The following is a 13,292-nucleotide window of genomic DNA, read 5'->3' as shown; positions in this document are numbered from 1 at the left end:
ATATCCTCACCACAGCCTATGTCAATACAAACATAGGGACTATAAGTGCTGTACTGCAATTCATCTGCGCCTCAGACCTCTCCCAACCACCCACTATCTGCATGCACCAGTTAAGGCCATGGACAAGCAGAAGCAGTCAGCCACCCCCAAAAACACACACTATCCAAATAGCTGGTTGCTGTCTTCAGGAGAAAGGTGACGGTCCAGACAGAACCTTCTGAGGGAATGCCAGCCAGACACACTGTAATATTTTAAATCAGTAGGATTCCCGATACAGTACAGACAATGTAATGGACATACTCTTCTCCTAGTTATAGTCCCAAAAATCTATTGTGGAAAAATGCTGAAACATTTAAAATAAACTAACAAAAGCTGTACTTCTATTTAACAACTAAAATGTTTGAGAGATGATACCAGCAAAGCAGCTGGTTTTGCTCTACAGCAACAACAGAAGGTCAGATAAATCCTGCCAACTTTCCAAGTTTATGCAAGCTTCAGTGGTATAAAAGCCAATAAGCCTTTTGGAATACAACCTGTATCATACATTGATTACACCTGCAGAGTTATGAGGGGAACTGCAAGGCTGTGAGGGTAATTAAGCTTATATAGAAAGGAAAGGGGGGAGAGGGGTAATCAGTAACAGTATAGGGCACATTTCTAGTCACATAATGTTAGCATTTCTGGTTTTATATATAATGATTTAACATGAAAAGAAGAAAAAAGTTTTATTGTAAAATCTGCTTCTTGTCCAATTTAAACAATTTTTTGGAGACAGGATTGCTGGATTTCACTACTGGCCATACCTTCAAGTACCACCCTCAGCAGTGGTCTGTATAAGACACATATTACTTTAACATATCTCATGTACCTATGGCAGCATGCTCACTCAGATTTGAAATCCTCAGACTACTCATCAGCATGTGATTAGGAAGAAGTAAATAAATATGCATACACATGTGCCCTTGTGTTTAGCTATTAACAGCCTGATCCCATTAGCATCTAACCACTTCAGCTGGATTCTGTAAGGCTGAGCACCTGCAAGTTAATCATTGTTTACATCTCAGTCACTGACAGCATTTCACTTCATGTTCAACCCTGCTTGACACTAGATGGGAAAACAGGTTTTGGGGTTTTTGCTTTACATCCTTTATGTTGCAGGTGGAGATGGAGGCCAGCACAATTACATGCTGTATAACTATTTGTTTCAGAGTAGTTACTTTGCAGTTACTACAAAGCACGAAGTGTTTGTTAATCACACAACACTGGAGCGTATTTACCGAGTCCTTTAGTTTCCAGTTATTTACCAACTACTCTACAGTAGTTCTACATGTTCTTAGAGACTTGTGCAAGACCATTTGTTTACTCCAGATTTCATATGACTCGGACAACTGAAATCTGCTACATGCCCTCACAAGTTGAGAGGCACAATTTGGTTTAAAAAACAAAGGGACTTTTATAGGACCTAGAAAACTTTAAACATGTGGAGATAACCTTTTTCCCAGCCAGTCAAGTACAGATGCAAACATGAAAATTTCAACACTTCTCTTTGCCCAGCAAGTTCAAGTATTTTCATCTGTTTCCATCTTTTATTCTAATGGAGTGCTGCTCTGCTCAGGCTTTTCCCAAGTCACATATTAGAATTTATCTATAAAGTACTAGATTTACCTATTTACCTGTAAGTACTACTATTTACCTTTAAAGCCTACATAACTTTGCAATACTTACAGCCCCAAGATTTAATTACCAAATATATAGGATTGCCTGATTTAATTAAACATTAAGAGACCAAGTTAAACAAAATAAATCAATAGTATGAGAAGGGGGTTGGAACTACATGATCTTAGAGGTCCTTTCCAACCCAAACCATTCTATGATTCTATGATTTACAGCAGCCCAAGTCTTCTAGTCTTCCACTAAGCTTATTTGTCAGTTTCCCTTCATATTACACAGGAGCAAAACAGCAACTCTTAACAAATGCAACCCTTTCAAAATGCACATCACACTTAACTCAAGGTGTCTGGAATGTAATATGCACAAAGTACTCCAAAATGATTCTAAATGCATTTATAGCAGTGAACAGATGCTTTCACAATAATATACTAAGAAAAATTAGTATTTCATCAAAAGAGACTATTCAAAAACCTAAAATACTGCAAACATACAAATAAACCTCTAGCATAAACAGAATTAAGAGGTCAGTTTCATTTTCTTTGGCATCTAAAGCAAAAGACTTAGCATAGAGAAAACTAGCTCCCGAGTAAGTATTAAGACATTACATACAAACTCCCAAGCAGAATCAAGTACCACTCACTTCAATTCATGAGCAGCAAAGCAAACAGATTTTTGTTTAAGGGCATGTGGTCTCACTGGCCACTTGCTGGAAGCTCCACATAATACACCTCCAAATCATGCGCATGTAAGACTCCCACAGCTTGGAATCACGCCAGAACAACTGTCTACACAAAAGCAGTCCTGAGAAGAAGTGCACTATTCAGAACAGAGCAGAGGTCTGAGAAAATGTGCAGGAGCAATGCTGAATGTTACAGTGTCTTCATAGGTCACGAGGCCTTGTCACACTGCTGACTGATATGCACAATTCTGATGACAAATTTAAACAGGACTGCTGTTCAGAACAATACGGTATTTTATTTACTAAAACTGTGCAATAAATATTTACTGAGAGCAGGCTGCAAATCTACATAAAAAAGAAAAATTACATAGAAGGACTAAATCCGCTAAATGACAAACCAAAGATGTTCCTGGCATTCTCTTCATGTACGCTGGGGCAGCTCCATCTCACACGCTCCCCTGCTTACACTCTGCAAAACTTACTGTTCTGCAGTAAATGTTTTAACTCTGTTTCTTTCCAAATTCCATGGCTTCTCCTATTCTGAACTCAAACTCTGTAGATACAGCATCTGCCTCATGACTTGCTGCACTTGGCAGCAGACCTCTGTACATGCTGCAGAGCTGGGTATGCAACCAAACTAATCCTGTAACAAGTGTCTGACAAGGAAGGAATTTTCTCTGCCCTTCCACTATGAAAATGTAGCATGTGAGGTACTAAAGGATAACATTCAACTATAAATTATGACAGAATCACAGAATAGTTTGTGTTGAAAGGGACCTTAAGGATCATTCAGTTCCAATCCCCCCTCAATGAGCAGGAACACCTTCCACCAGACCAGATTGCTCAAAGCCCAGTCAAACCTGGCCTTGAATATTAATAAATTATATTAATGTATGTATGCACACACAGAAACTATACAAATGAACGTTCACATATGCACAACACTTAAGAATTACACAGAAAAACTAAGATCCTGACTACCAAAGCTGGATTTCCTGCATTAATGTAAGCAGTCCCTCAGAAAACCATAAATTCTGGTCACCGCCCATCCCACCACTAAGATGACCGGTACAACACCAGCCCTGTAGCCACCTTACAGCTCTACAGCTACCTTACCTACAGGGGCCCTCACCAGCATTAACTGTTTAAGCCCCGTCGCTGACCCATGCCGTGCTATTACTGCCGTGTCCCCTCACAGCCGGTTCGGGTGTGCCATGACCACCTCCACAAGAGCCGGGAATTACGCTCGCTGTTTGTTTTTCCCACTTTCTCTCGCCCACAGACCTCCCTCCTCCTCCCGCCGAGGTGGAGGCTGCGCTGAGGGAAGCAACGGCTGAGAACTAGGGGTGGTTTGCTAAGGAGGCAACCGGCACCTGGAACTTCGGCCTTTCCTCCGCGGGCTTTTACATCTGAACCGACACCGTGCAAAACCCTCGGCGAGCGCAAAAAGTTCTTTAAAGAGTAAATCAACACAAACTGCAGCTGCTGAGCGCCGAGGGGAGCGGGTCAGCGCCCGCCGCCTCACGCCCCTCACTGGGCTGCGGCGCCCAGGGGTCCCTGAGGAGGCGGCTCGCGTCCGCCTCGCTCCAGGCCGACCCCGGCACAACCCCGACGGTGAGGAACCGGGCACCGCCAGAGAGGGGCGAGGAGGGCGGCGATGCCGTGAGGAGACAGCAGGAGAGTGCTCCGACCCCCCCCCGCTCACACACACGTACCCAGGGCTGCCGGGAGACCTTCCTCTAACAGAAGCAGCAGTCGCGCTGCGAGTCCCGTAAGGGGCAGCGGGACTCCCGGAGGCACAACGCAACCACTGTGACCAGCCCCACCATTGCCGCCTCCAGCTGCCCCGGGGGAGCCGGGCTCCTCCAGCTCTGACCAGCAGCCCCCTGCCCCAAAGAGAGCCCCGGCACAGGAGACAGCACCTTACCGTGCACTCGCCTGCTCCTCTTCGGCTCCCGGCATGCGGCTCCGGCAGCTGCCGCCCCGGCGAGCACCCGGGGGCATCCGCCAACAGGGACGAGAAAAGGCGGCGGGAGCCGTTAGCGGCCGCGGCGCAGGGGTCTCCAGAGCCAGCCCGGCTGCTGTCAGGGCAGGCGGAGGGCGGAGACGTGGGGGCCCCGCCCGCGCTCCGCCCTTCCCGCTCTACTGTCCCAACGCTTTTATGCTTCTCGCCTCTTCCTCGCTCCCTTCCGCTCCTGTGGGTCCTTTCCTAGCTCCGCACCTCAGCCAGCTGACACCCACCGGCGGCCGCCTTTTCCCAGGGCTCCGGGCTTCACCTCCCCGGGACACCGGAGGTGAGCAAGAACACCGGCACGCTGCCCCGTGCCCTATGGCGCGGCCGCGAGCTTTGCACCTCTTGTGCCGCTCTGGAAGCTCAGTTCCCACCGCAACGTTAAGAGTGCAAACGGCGAAGGCGGGGAGCCCGACCAGAAGAAGGTACCTGTTCTACGCTGAGAACCTCAGAGTCAGCAAGAAACCAGAAGCCGGTCCCATTCGGTCAACAAGCTGGGGAAAGCAGTGACAAGATGCTAATAGGCACGGCTGTTCTAGAGGAAAGAAGTACGGAAACACACTAGGGAGCCTTATTGATCAAAAGAAAATATACATCGGCTGTGAGGATGAAAACAAGTAGATTATGAGCTCTTTAGGTGAGGGACTATCTTCTGGTGTGCGTTTGTACTGTGCTCAGTAAAGATAATCTTATTTTCTATGACCACAGCCTATAGGCACTAGTTCAGTGTAATAATAAATACTAACAATCGCATCACTTAACACAAGCAAATTCAAATGTAGATGGGAAGGCTTTGGCAGTAGCAGTATTGTCAACATAAAACAGCCAATAGAAAACAAAGGTGGAAAGTAGCCTGCCACCTTCTGTAACCCAGACACCAGAAATACTTTGAAAAAGAATAACGAATTGTGTTTCGCAGCTATGGTTTGGGTTTCCATTTCAAACCTAAGATCCTGCAGCAAGATTTAATCTTTCTGTTGTTTCAAATTGCTGAGGCTAGAAATGCTATATAGACATGAGAACATCAGACCTTCTTCCTCTTTAAGTAAATGTCTTAAATTTTCCAGTCTGGGATACTAAAGTAATCTCTGAACTCCACTTTACACAGTATGAAAACACTCTGGAATTAAATTCACGTATAAATGTTTCTTTAAAGAACCTGGTTCTTAAGGTGAAATAATTCTTTTTAAACTAGGGACAATTCAACTAGAAAATACCTATCAAGATGTCACAATTTTACAACTATTTCTTTACCGCTCCTAAAGCAGCAATTCACATAGATTAGACAGGTATGTGGGGAGCTGGCACTTTTCTAGCCCTCTGGCAAAGTTATACACAGGAATTTATGTTTTAATCAACACTATGTTACAGGCAAAACCTGGGCTCCCAGGAGTATCAATATAATTAGCAGAATGGGGGAATCTTTGAGGTTGCTCAGGTCTGATAATTTCTAATGGATTTCTAAAACATAGAGGCTTCATCATAGCTGCTGCCCGGAAAACTGGGAAACAGACATCCCCTTCCCACATTGGTTGTACCACTGAAGTGATGCCTATTACAAAAGCATAGCCGCAATAGACAGCAAGTGCTGCCATTTTTTTATCCAGGGCTTACTGTGCCTGTAAAGGCAACTAACACTTCTAGTCCCCTGTTTTAAAGCTTTGGTTGGCATTCAGTATCAGGAAATGGAAGAGATGCTCTGTTTAGAGACCTTTAACTTTTAGTCTATTTTATGCATCCTCAAAATTTCCACTGGCTTACTTGCACAGGGGATAAAAAATTGATGTAAATTCTCTAATTCGGCAACATACTGGAATCTGCTGAACCACATCAACTAAAACTGTTGTCCGGGGAGATTTCACACTTTACTAAAAAGTAAATTACAATCTAACTTGTAATTCCTGATTTTTAAGATGATAAACTATACAACACAACTTGCAAATACTGTTTGTTCAGCACTTTTAAATCTTAATAAGCACGACAGTTTCTTTACTATGCAAAATACAGAATGCAAGTGTTAAATATATTACTCCTTCAGTACAAAAGGTTTTCTTAAAATACAGTGATATCTGAGTTATACTTAAAGTTTTAACAAGCCAATTTAAGGGTAAGAGCAAGAATATTCAAATGCCTGTACCTGCACTTGTCAGGTCGAAGGTAGCCTAAGCAAATAGAAATAAGAAATAAAGAAATAAGAACATGTCCCGTTTTCCTGATTCACTGTAATGATTATTCTTGCTCCACCCTCAGTGTTGACCAACAACTATTCTGCAAAGAGACGGTGGTTTCCTTCCTAGCACCAAAATCACACTTGGGCATGTTTGCAAAAGCTACAATAAAGAGCAGTTTCCTTTCTGTTGATGACTAATGACTTTTATGGGTCCATCCCCTACATTAGGCGTTGCTACAGACAAGTAGGTCTAATTCTGTTGTCGCTTTTAATTTTGAAATAAGTGTGATGTAACTGACAGCAATGAAATCACTCCTGATTTTCATCAAAATTATAAAGGAGTAATTCTTGCACACCAGGTTCACGTCAAGCAATGTAAGCAGCACCTAGGAGTGCTATGAGACTGCAGAGTCTGTCAAAAAGGTACCTCACACTTCAGATGCTGTAGAAGACATAAAACACATCACTTAATGTCAGCCCCTAATCTAACCTACCTCTTACCTCCCCTGTAGTTCTTGCTGTGCTGCCCTGTTTCCTACCATGCTCCACCAAAAGCTGACTTGCTTCATTGTTGCCACAGACCTCTGGAGTGTAGAACAGCGCCCTGTGGATCATTCCATCACATCAGTTATTGCAATGGTAAAGGCTCCAGTAGTAAGATCTCTAACCAAACACACCAACTGGTCACAGATTCTTTAAAGAAGCACCAATATGGCTCAAGATTAGGACACAAACCCCTGCTTTGTCTTCAGCTGACACCAGCCTCATTTCTGAAGAGGATCCATTTCTTCTTATCTAATTCCTATCCGTTTCTCATGTAAAATGAGGATAATAACACTTGCTTATGTCCTTTATATCCTCAGCTGTGCACTGAGGAAAAACCCCTGACTTACGACACACCAAACAATGCCTCTGATGTATGTCCCACTCACATTGTTAGTATCTGATTTCGTAACCAGTCCCACTGAAATGAGTTGAATCATCGAGATAGAAAGCATAAGTAAAAAGGGTGTGGCCACAGCATTCATAAAAGGTTTAGAAAATATAAGTGAAAGACTTTCATACCGTGATTATTGCTCCACAGTTTGTACTGTAGATTTCTTCCACCAGGCAGTAGCTATCTGCCCTGAAAATATTCTTGCCACTCATTTCCTCAATGTAGAATCCTTCTGGGAACTTTGAACGACAGTTTAGTTTGGTAACTATGTAAAAAATAAGCAAGTTTATTCTCCAAGTGTTTCATTTTCCCAGTGGCTGCGCTAGGCATCCAGTCTTCAGCCAAGTTTAATCTTTTTTAATTGGGTCGGAAATAACATTTTCTCAACCATGAAAGAGGTGACTTCTATTTTTAGGTTTGATCTGTATATTCAGTGTACTATCAAAGGTAACAAAAGAACTTTTGGTCTGCAGTTGTTGGCATTAGTCAGTATTACAATGAAAGGCAGCGTAGCCTCCAAAGGTTGCTGTACTCTGGTATGGGAAAAATGGTATCAGTCTCCCAGGCTCTTTGTATAATCTTAGGTCCAGGTCTATTAGTAAGAAATGTTATATTCCCTAGGAAAGTCCAGTATTATTATCAGTAGCCACATATTTCTGATGCAGTAAAATCTCATAATAAACATGGTTGGCTATTAAAGAAACTCAGAGCAAATTATGTGAGCACTTCGATGTTGATTTACAGTCACAGGATTAATACAGAATTTGCACAGAGAGCACGTATATGTTCTGTACGTGTTGCAGCATTTACAAGTAGGTAAAACCACAGGTGTATACTTCCCCTCTGGACAAAGCTACCAATTCAGAAGACTATTGTAAGTTTACCTGACATGTACCATCATCAAGACTGCCTCTCTTCAAGTACATCTTTTTGCACACCAGTACCAACTGAATAGTTAGAATTCCAACTAAATCAGCAGCCCAACAGGACAGCATTCCATACACTTGCTCATGTTAGTTCAATCTTCCATCTATTGTCAAGGTCTCTGAACCTACCAGCAGAGTCTGGAAAAAAGGTAGTTTGATTTTTGTGGTAAATCAGCCTTGAATGTTACAGCTCCCATCCCTTAAAAAGGAAGTATTTTTATTAAGAAAATTCTCCAGATGTTAATTTATTCTTTCACTGATATTTACTATTGTAACTATTATGTCTATTAACGATTATATTAAACAATTATAGCTAACTACACATGCTCCCCCCCACCCAGCATCTCTCATATTCTCGTATCAATGTTTTCAAACCTCCAGCCTTCCCAAAGTATCTGCATCAGAGTAAAATACCAAAATTATTAAGAACTGAGCTTTTAGCACTGAGGTAAATATTGGCAAGCACTTCAATTTCTGGTCATTTAGGTGACATCTGACACTAAGGAAAGCACATTTCCTTTTCCTTTGCTTTTTGTGAACAGGACAAAATGACCAATCTCTACTTTTTCCATGGACTGCTATAAATATGAAATCATTGTCAACAATGCAGCTGCCCATAAAAATGAACATAATGGCTAACTCAGACTTTATTAAATCAGTTTTAAGAGAATAAAGAATTGTATCCCATTACAAAACATAAATTGACCATTGTTCTGGTTTGTGGGAGTCTGAGAAACAGCAACAGATGATAGCAAGTAAAATAAAATAATTTATAGCAGATAGAGAAAAATTCCTTCAGCTGATCTATAGCACAGCCTTTAACTTCTGACCTTTTAGAAATAATTTGTGTCTGACCAGCTGCAGTTTGAATGCACATACTGTGTGCAGCGCACGTCTTTCATTGTAACTGAAAAGGGGGGTGGGGGGTGGTTTGGTTATGTTTCTGGTCGTCTGGTTGGGTTGTTTTTTGAGGAGAGGTTTTCAGTATCAGGTCCCCCCAATTTAAACACAAGAAAAATGAGAGCTTTCTTCCTTACGTTTTTTGAGATGTATTACCCATATGCCCATCCTCATACCAAAGCGTATCTTTCCACATTCTCAAAGTGCAAGAATTTTGATCAAGAGTTCCCAAACATGAGGAAAGCATCCTGAGGGTTCTTATGTTTTAAATGGAAAGTATAAAAACTACAGTAACTCCTTTCCATTCTGTTTCAGCCACAATGTGCCTCATGTACAAGGCTCCAAGGCAGAGGCTATAGAAATTAGGACTGTAGAATATACATATGATAACACTTCCCAAAGATGTCCTGTTCAGATACGGAGAAGTAACTGATCAAGTTCTCTTTTGAATTACTAATTAAACTATTCAGTGCTTAATGACCCTTTACAATGTCTCTGATTTATCTGGTGATAGAAGCAGAATTAGGAATTGTGGGACAGAGGCCCAAAGAAAACAGGTATAAATATTATGAACAGCATCCTGTAAATTCAACATAGCTATGTGTACGCAAACTATCTGGTATTAAGTAAGCAATTCAAGTCTTCAATAATAAGAACTTTACAGACTCATTGCAGATCTTTCTATAGCAGTCTAAGTTTGATTTTGCCAGACCAAAAGTCCATTATAAAAACCTTGATTTACCTGGCCAACATAAGGAATATGAGTGGCTTAGCCCTGAAATCAGTTTGCAGGGTTCATTGACTGGAACAGTGAAATCCACTTGGATGTAAACAAAAAAATCATATCAATTTTAGGTAATTATCACATTTTTGACAAAATTAATCCAAGCCAGGTTATTGTAACTTTGCAGTCGGTGTGGATAGGCTTCACTTGCAGAACCATGCAGTGCTAGGAGACCTTCAAGGAGGATATAGGAAAAATAATTACATAAAATCATAACATAGTTTTAATAGAATTAAAAAAATACTAAGAAAAACATAAAAATCAGTCTTTCAATACCATAGTCTTAGAAAACCAATATTTCTTACAGCTGCTTGACTACATTAAACACCCATCAAAATACCTGTTGCACTTCCAGATGCACAGTGTGAACAGAGGTTAGAGAACAGTGGCTATGTGTGTGGTGTGTGTAACTGCATTGAAGTGTTTTGAAGAAAACAACTGCACTCTTTAAGCCAAGCCTTTCACATCACTACGAAAAGCCCAGGGAGAGAAATGAAAAAAATGTTTTATTTTGATATTTAACTTCTAAATTACAGTAACATAAAACATTTATTTCTGCAAATGTCAACTGCATTCTGTTTTCAACAGCTCATGTGTTCATGTAGAGGTACAAATTATGGCAACAACTATACTTATCATTCAAAATGCTGAACACACTACCATATCTTGAACCTTCAGCTTTCCCATGCTTTTTCCACCCTCCCAGAAAATACACTTTAAAACATCCAAACAACGTCCACATACTTGAGTCTAGTAGAGATTGAAGGGATCCTTTGCTATTGACATTTTTAGAGTTTACTAACGCTTGACAATAGTAGCAAGCTACCCTCTGTGTGTTAACATATTTGGTTTAAAATTAATTTTTAACATGGATTTTTGCTGTTTTTCTCTTACAAATTCAGTACCACGTCCTTCCAGCACCAAAATATACACCATATTTTTCTAGTTTTTTAAAGCCTTGTGGCTTTGTAAGAAAAAACTACACTAAATCAGATTATTTTCTCACTTTTGTATATTTTATGTGGGCAGTCCTACCCTAAATTTTCAACTAATTACATTGTCTTTCTCCTGAGAACATATAATACGCTGTTTCCACCTCATGCTAAGAAGGAATAAAGGAATTATTCTTCTTCCTTCCCCCTCTTTTCCCCCCAGTGGATTTTATTGGCATACACATAGACCTTTTATAATAAAAAACAAACAAAAAAAAGATTTGCAGGATTGTACAGCATATTTTGAAGGAATAAAACATTTATGACAAGTGATTCTTTGTGCAACTGCCTTTGTTTTTGAAACTGAACTTTCTTACATTCAAAATGAAAACTTAATTCCACCTAGTAATACCAGTTCTGCCACTGAATTTAATGGAAACACAAAATCTGCCCAATCTTTAGTCTAGCATAAAGTAACAGTATGCGAGGTGTGACCTGCCATGGAGGAGAACAGCATCACCTTCACCTGCTAACTGCTAAGGAATTGCCTCCTCCTAGTGTTTTGCAGCTTTGGTTGCATTTCTCTGCGTGGCAGCTCTTCAGCACACCAATTTTGTAACCCTTCTGCCTGTGCCTTACCACTCTAAGCTCTTTCTCTAGTAAATCAGCAAGAAATGCACTGAATCAACATCCTTCATAGCTGGATTTAGTAGAGAATCATTTGCTCAGATACTGTGAGTTAGATCTTTTCCACTTAGTGTTCTTTCAAATTCAGGAAACAGGAAAAGTAAGACCATCATGTTCATGGACAAGGCTCTCCAAACCTGACGCATACATCCAGTTGACAACAGAATTACATGATACAACTGCAAAGCATGCCACAGTTCTACCATCAATGGCCATGGTCAAATAATTGTTACAGCACTTTCTTACTCCATCTGTGACAATTTCAAGAGTCTTTTGTTTGGAATTTCAAATGATTAAAGTGGCACAAAAACCCCAAAACAAAACAGAAGCATTACAGCTACTCAGCCAAAACCATCCCTGGCTTAATAGTTCTACCTCATTCTATTAAAATGGATAATACAGTGTAAGTTAGCAATGTCCAATTCTCATCTATCAAAACTGAGAGAATATTTGAGGTGTTTGAGTTCTCCCTTGATGTATTCCCAAAGTAACCTCCTATTAGTGGAATGTGAAGACAGGTTAAATGAGACAGAATCTGTCCCCACAAGCACAATTAGCAAAGGCACATTTATACGGTGTTCTTTACTATTTGCTGTTATCATGCTTACTATAATAGTGCCCAGACTTGTAGTTACATAGATGGGTTCTACTTACTAGAAGTTGCTCTTTGGAAACAGCAAGGATATTTTGGGTGATGGGGTACTGACCCAGTCACTGCAGAAGACAGGACATGTGTGCTTTTTCAGATGAAAATGTCCAGTGCAGTTTTAGCATTTTTTTTTCTTAATATAACACTAGTAATATACTGTCTTCAGCACTAAGTAATGATAAGTAGTGTGAACTCCAAAATAACTCATTGGCTTCTGTTTACTGGTTGGCTCAAACCAAAGCAAAGCATTTATGCCTGTTAACTGCTTAACTTGTTTTACCCCAGGTGATTTGTCCTTGAAGGGTAATTTGAAATCCCCCATAAAGCATATTCAGCTCATGGCTAAACAAATCCAGAATGATGTTTTAAATACAAAATCTGGTCTTCCTTCCCCCATCTCTTTAAAATATTCTTTATATCAGCCCTTCCAGGAAGAAAACAGGAAGTTTTGCTTCCATGGTAACACCCAGCATATGCAAGATCTATATATTTGCCTATTATAAAAATGATACTTCAGGCTCAGTACAGTACTACTTGTGAGTCATCATAGCCAGATTGTGGAGAAGAGACAGCAGAATCATATATAGAGGGAGATGTGCTTATCCAAAATTAAATACTGAGACATGTTAACATTTGGGAAAGAGCAGACCGTAAGGAAAGGAGCTCAAACATTTTTAAAGGAAAATGATTTCTTCTAATGGAGAATTTCTCGATCTCACCTTTGGCATTTTATCTTCCTTCTGAAAAAGATCCTGCTCTCATTCACTACAACACTCCTGCCATCAAGTATATCAGCACTTAAAACTAGAGGCTGGACTACAAAATTTACTACAACTTAATGTTCCAAGCTATTTTATGTGCAGTTGCAAGATTATTTCTAGCAACAAAAAAGAAGTCAGTTTTGTATATGGCATCTGTAAACACTGTAAGTATTATGACATTTAAA

At 40.7% G+C, this 13,292-nt stretch overlaps 1 protein-coding gene across 2 annotated transcripts in view; it reads right to left on the bottom strand.

Annotated features, from left to right (window-relative positions):
- ARHGEF3 (Rho guanine nucleotide exchange factor 3) overlaps positions 1–4,467 on the bottom strand; it is a 120,888-nt gene extending 116,421 nt beyond the window's left edge. For both annotated transcript variants that reach the window (XM_057417656.1, XM_057417657.1), the window contains exon 1: positions 4,278–4,467. In XM_057417656.1, coding sequence (XP_057273639.1) covers positions 4,278–4,354 — 77 coding nt within the window. In that variant the 5' untranslated portion in view covers positions 4,355–4,467. The remainder of the gene's footprint in view (positions 1–4,277) is intronic.
- Between the last annotated feature and the right edge of the window lie 8,825 nt (positions 4,468–13,292).

The sequence above is a fragment of the Pezoporus wallicus genome, unplaced genomic scaffold (assembly GCF_028554395.1).
Source record: "Pezoporus wallicus isolate ANWC-B61680 ecotype Strahan unplaced genomic scaffold, APGP_CSIRO_Pwel_v1 contig_8542, whole genome shotgun sequence".
In the NCBI taxonomy this organism is placed as follows: Eukaryota; Metazoa; Chordata; class Aves; order Psittaciformes; family Psittacidae; genus Pezoporus; species Pezoporus wallicus.
The sequence above is the reverse complement of the archived record's forward strand: the minus strand, read 5'-3'. Positions and strand labels throughout refer to the sequence as shown.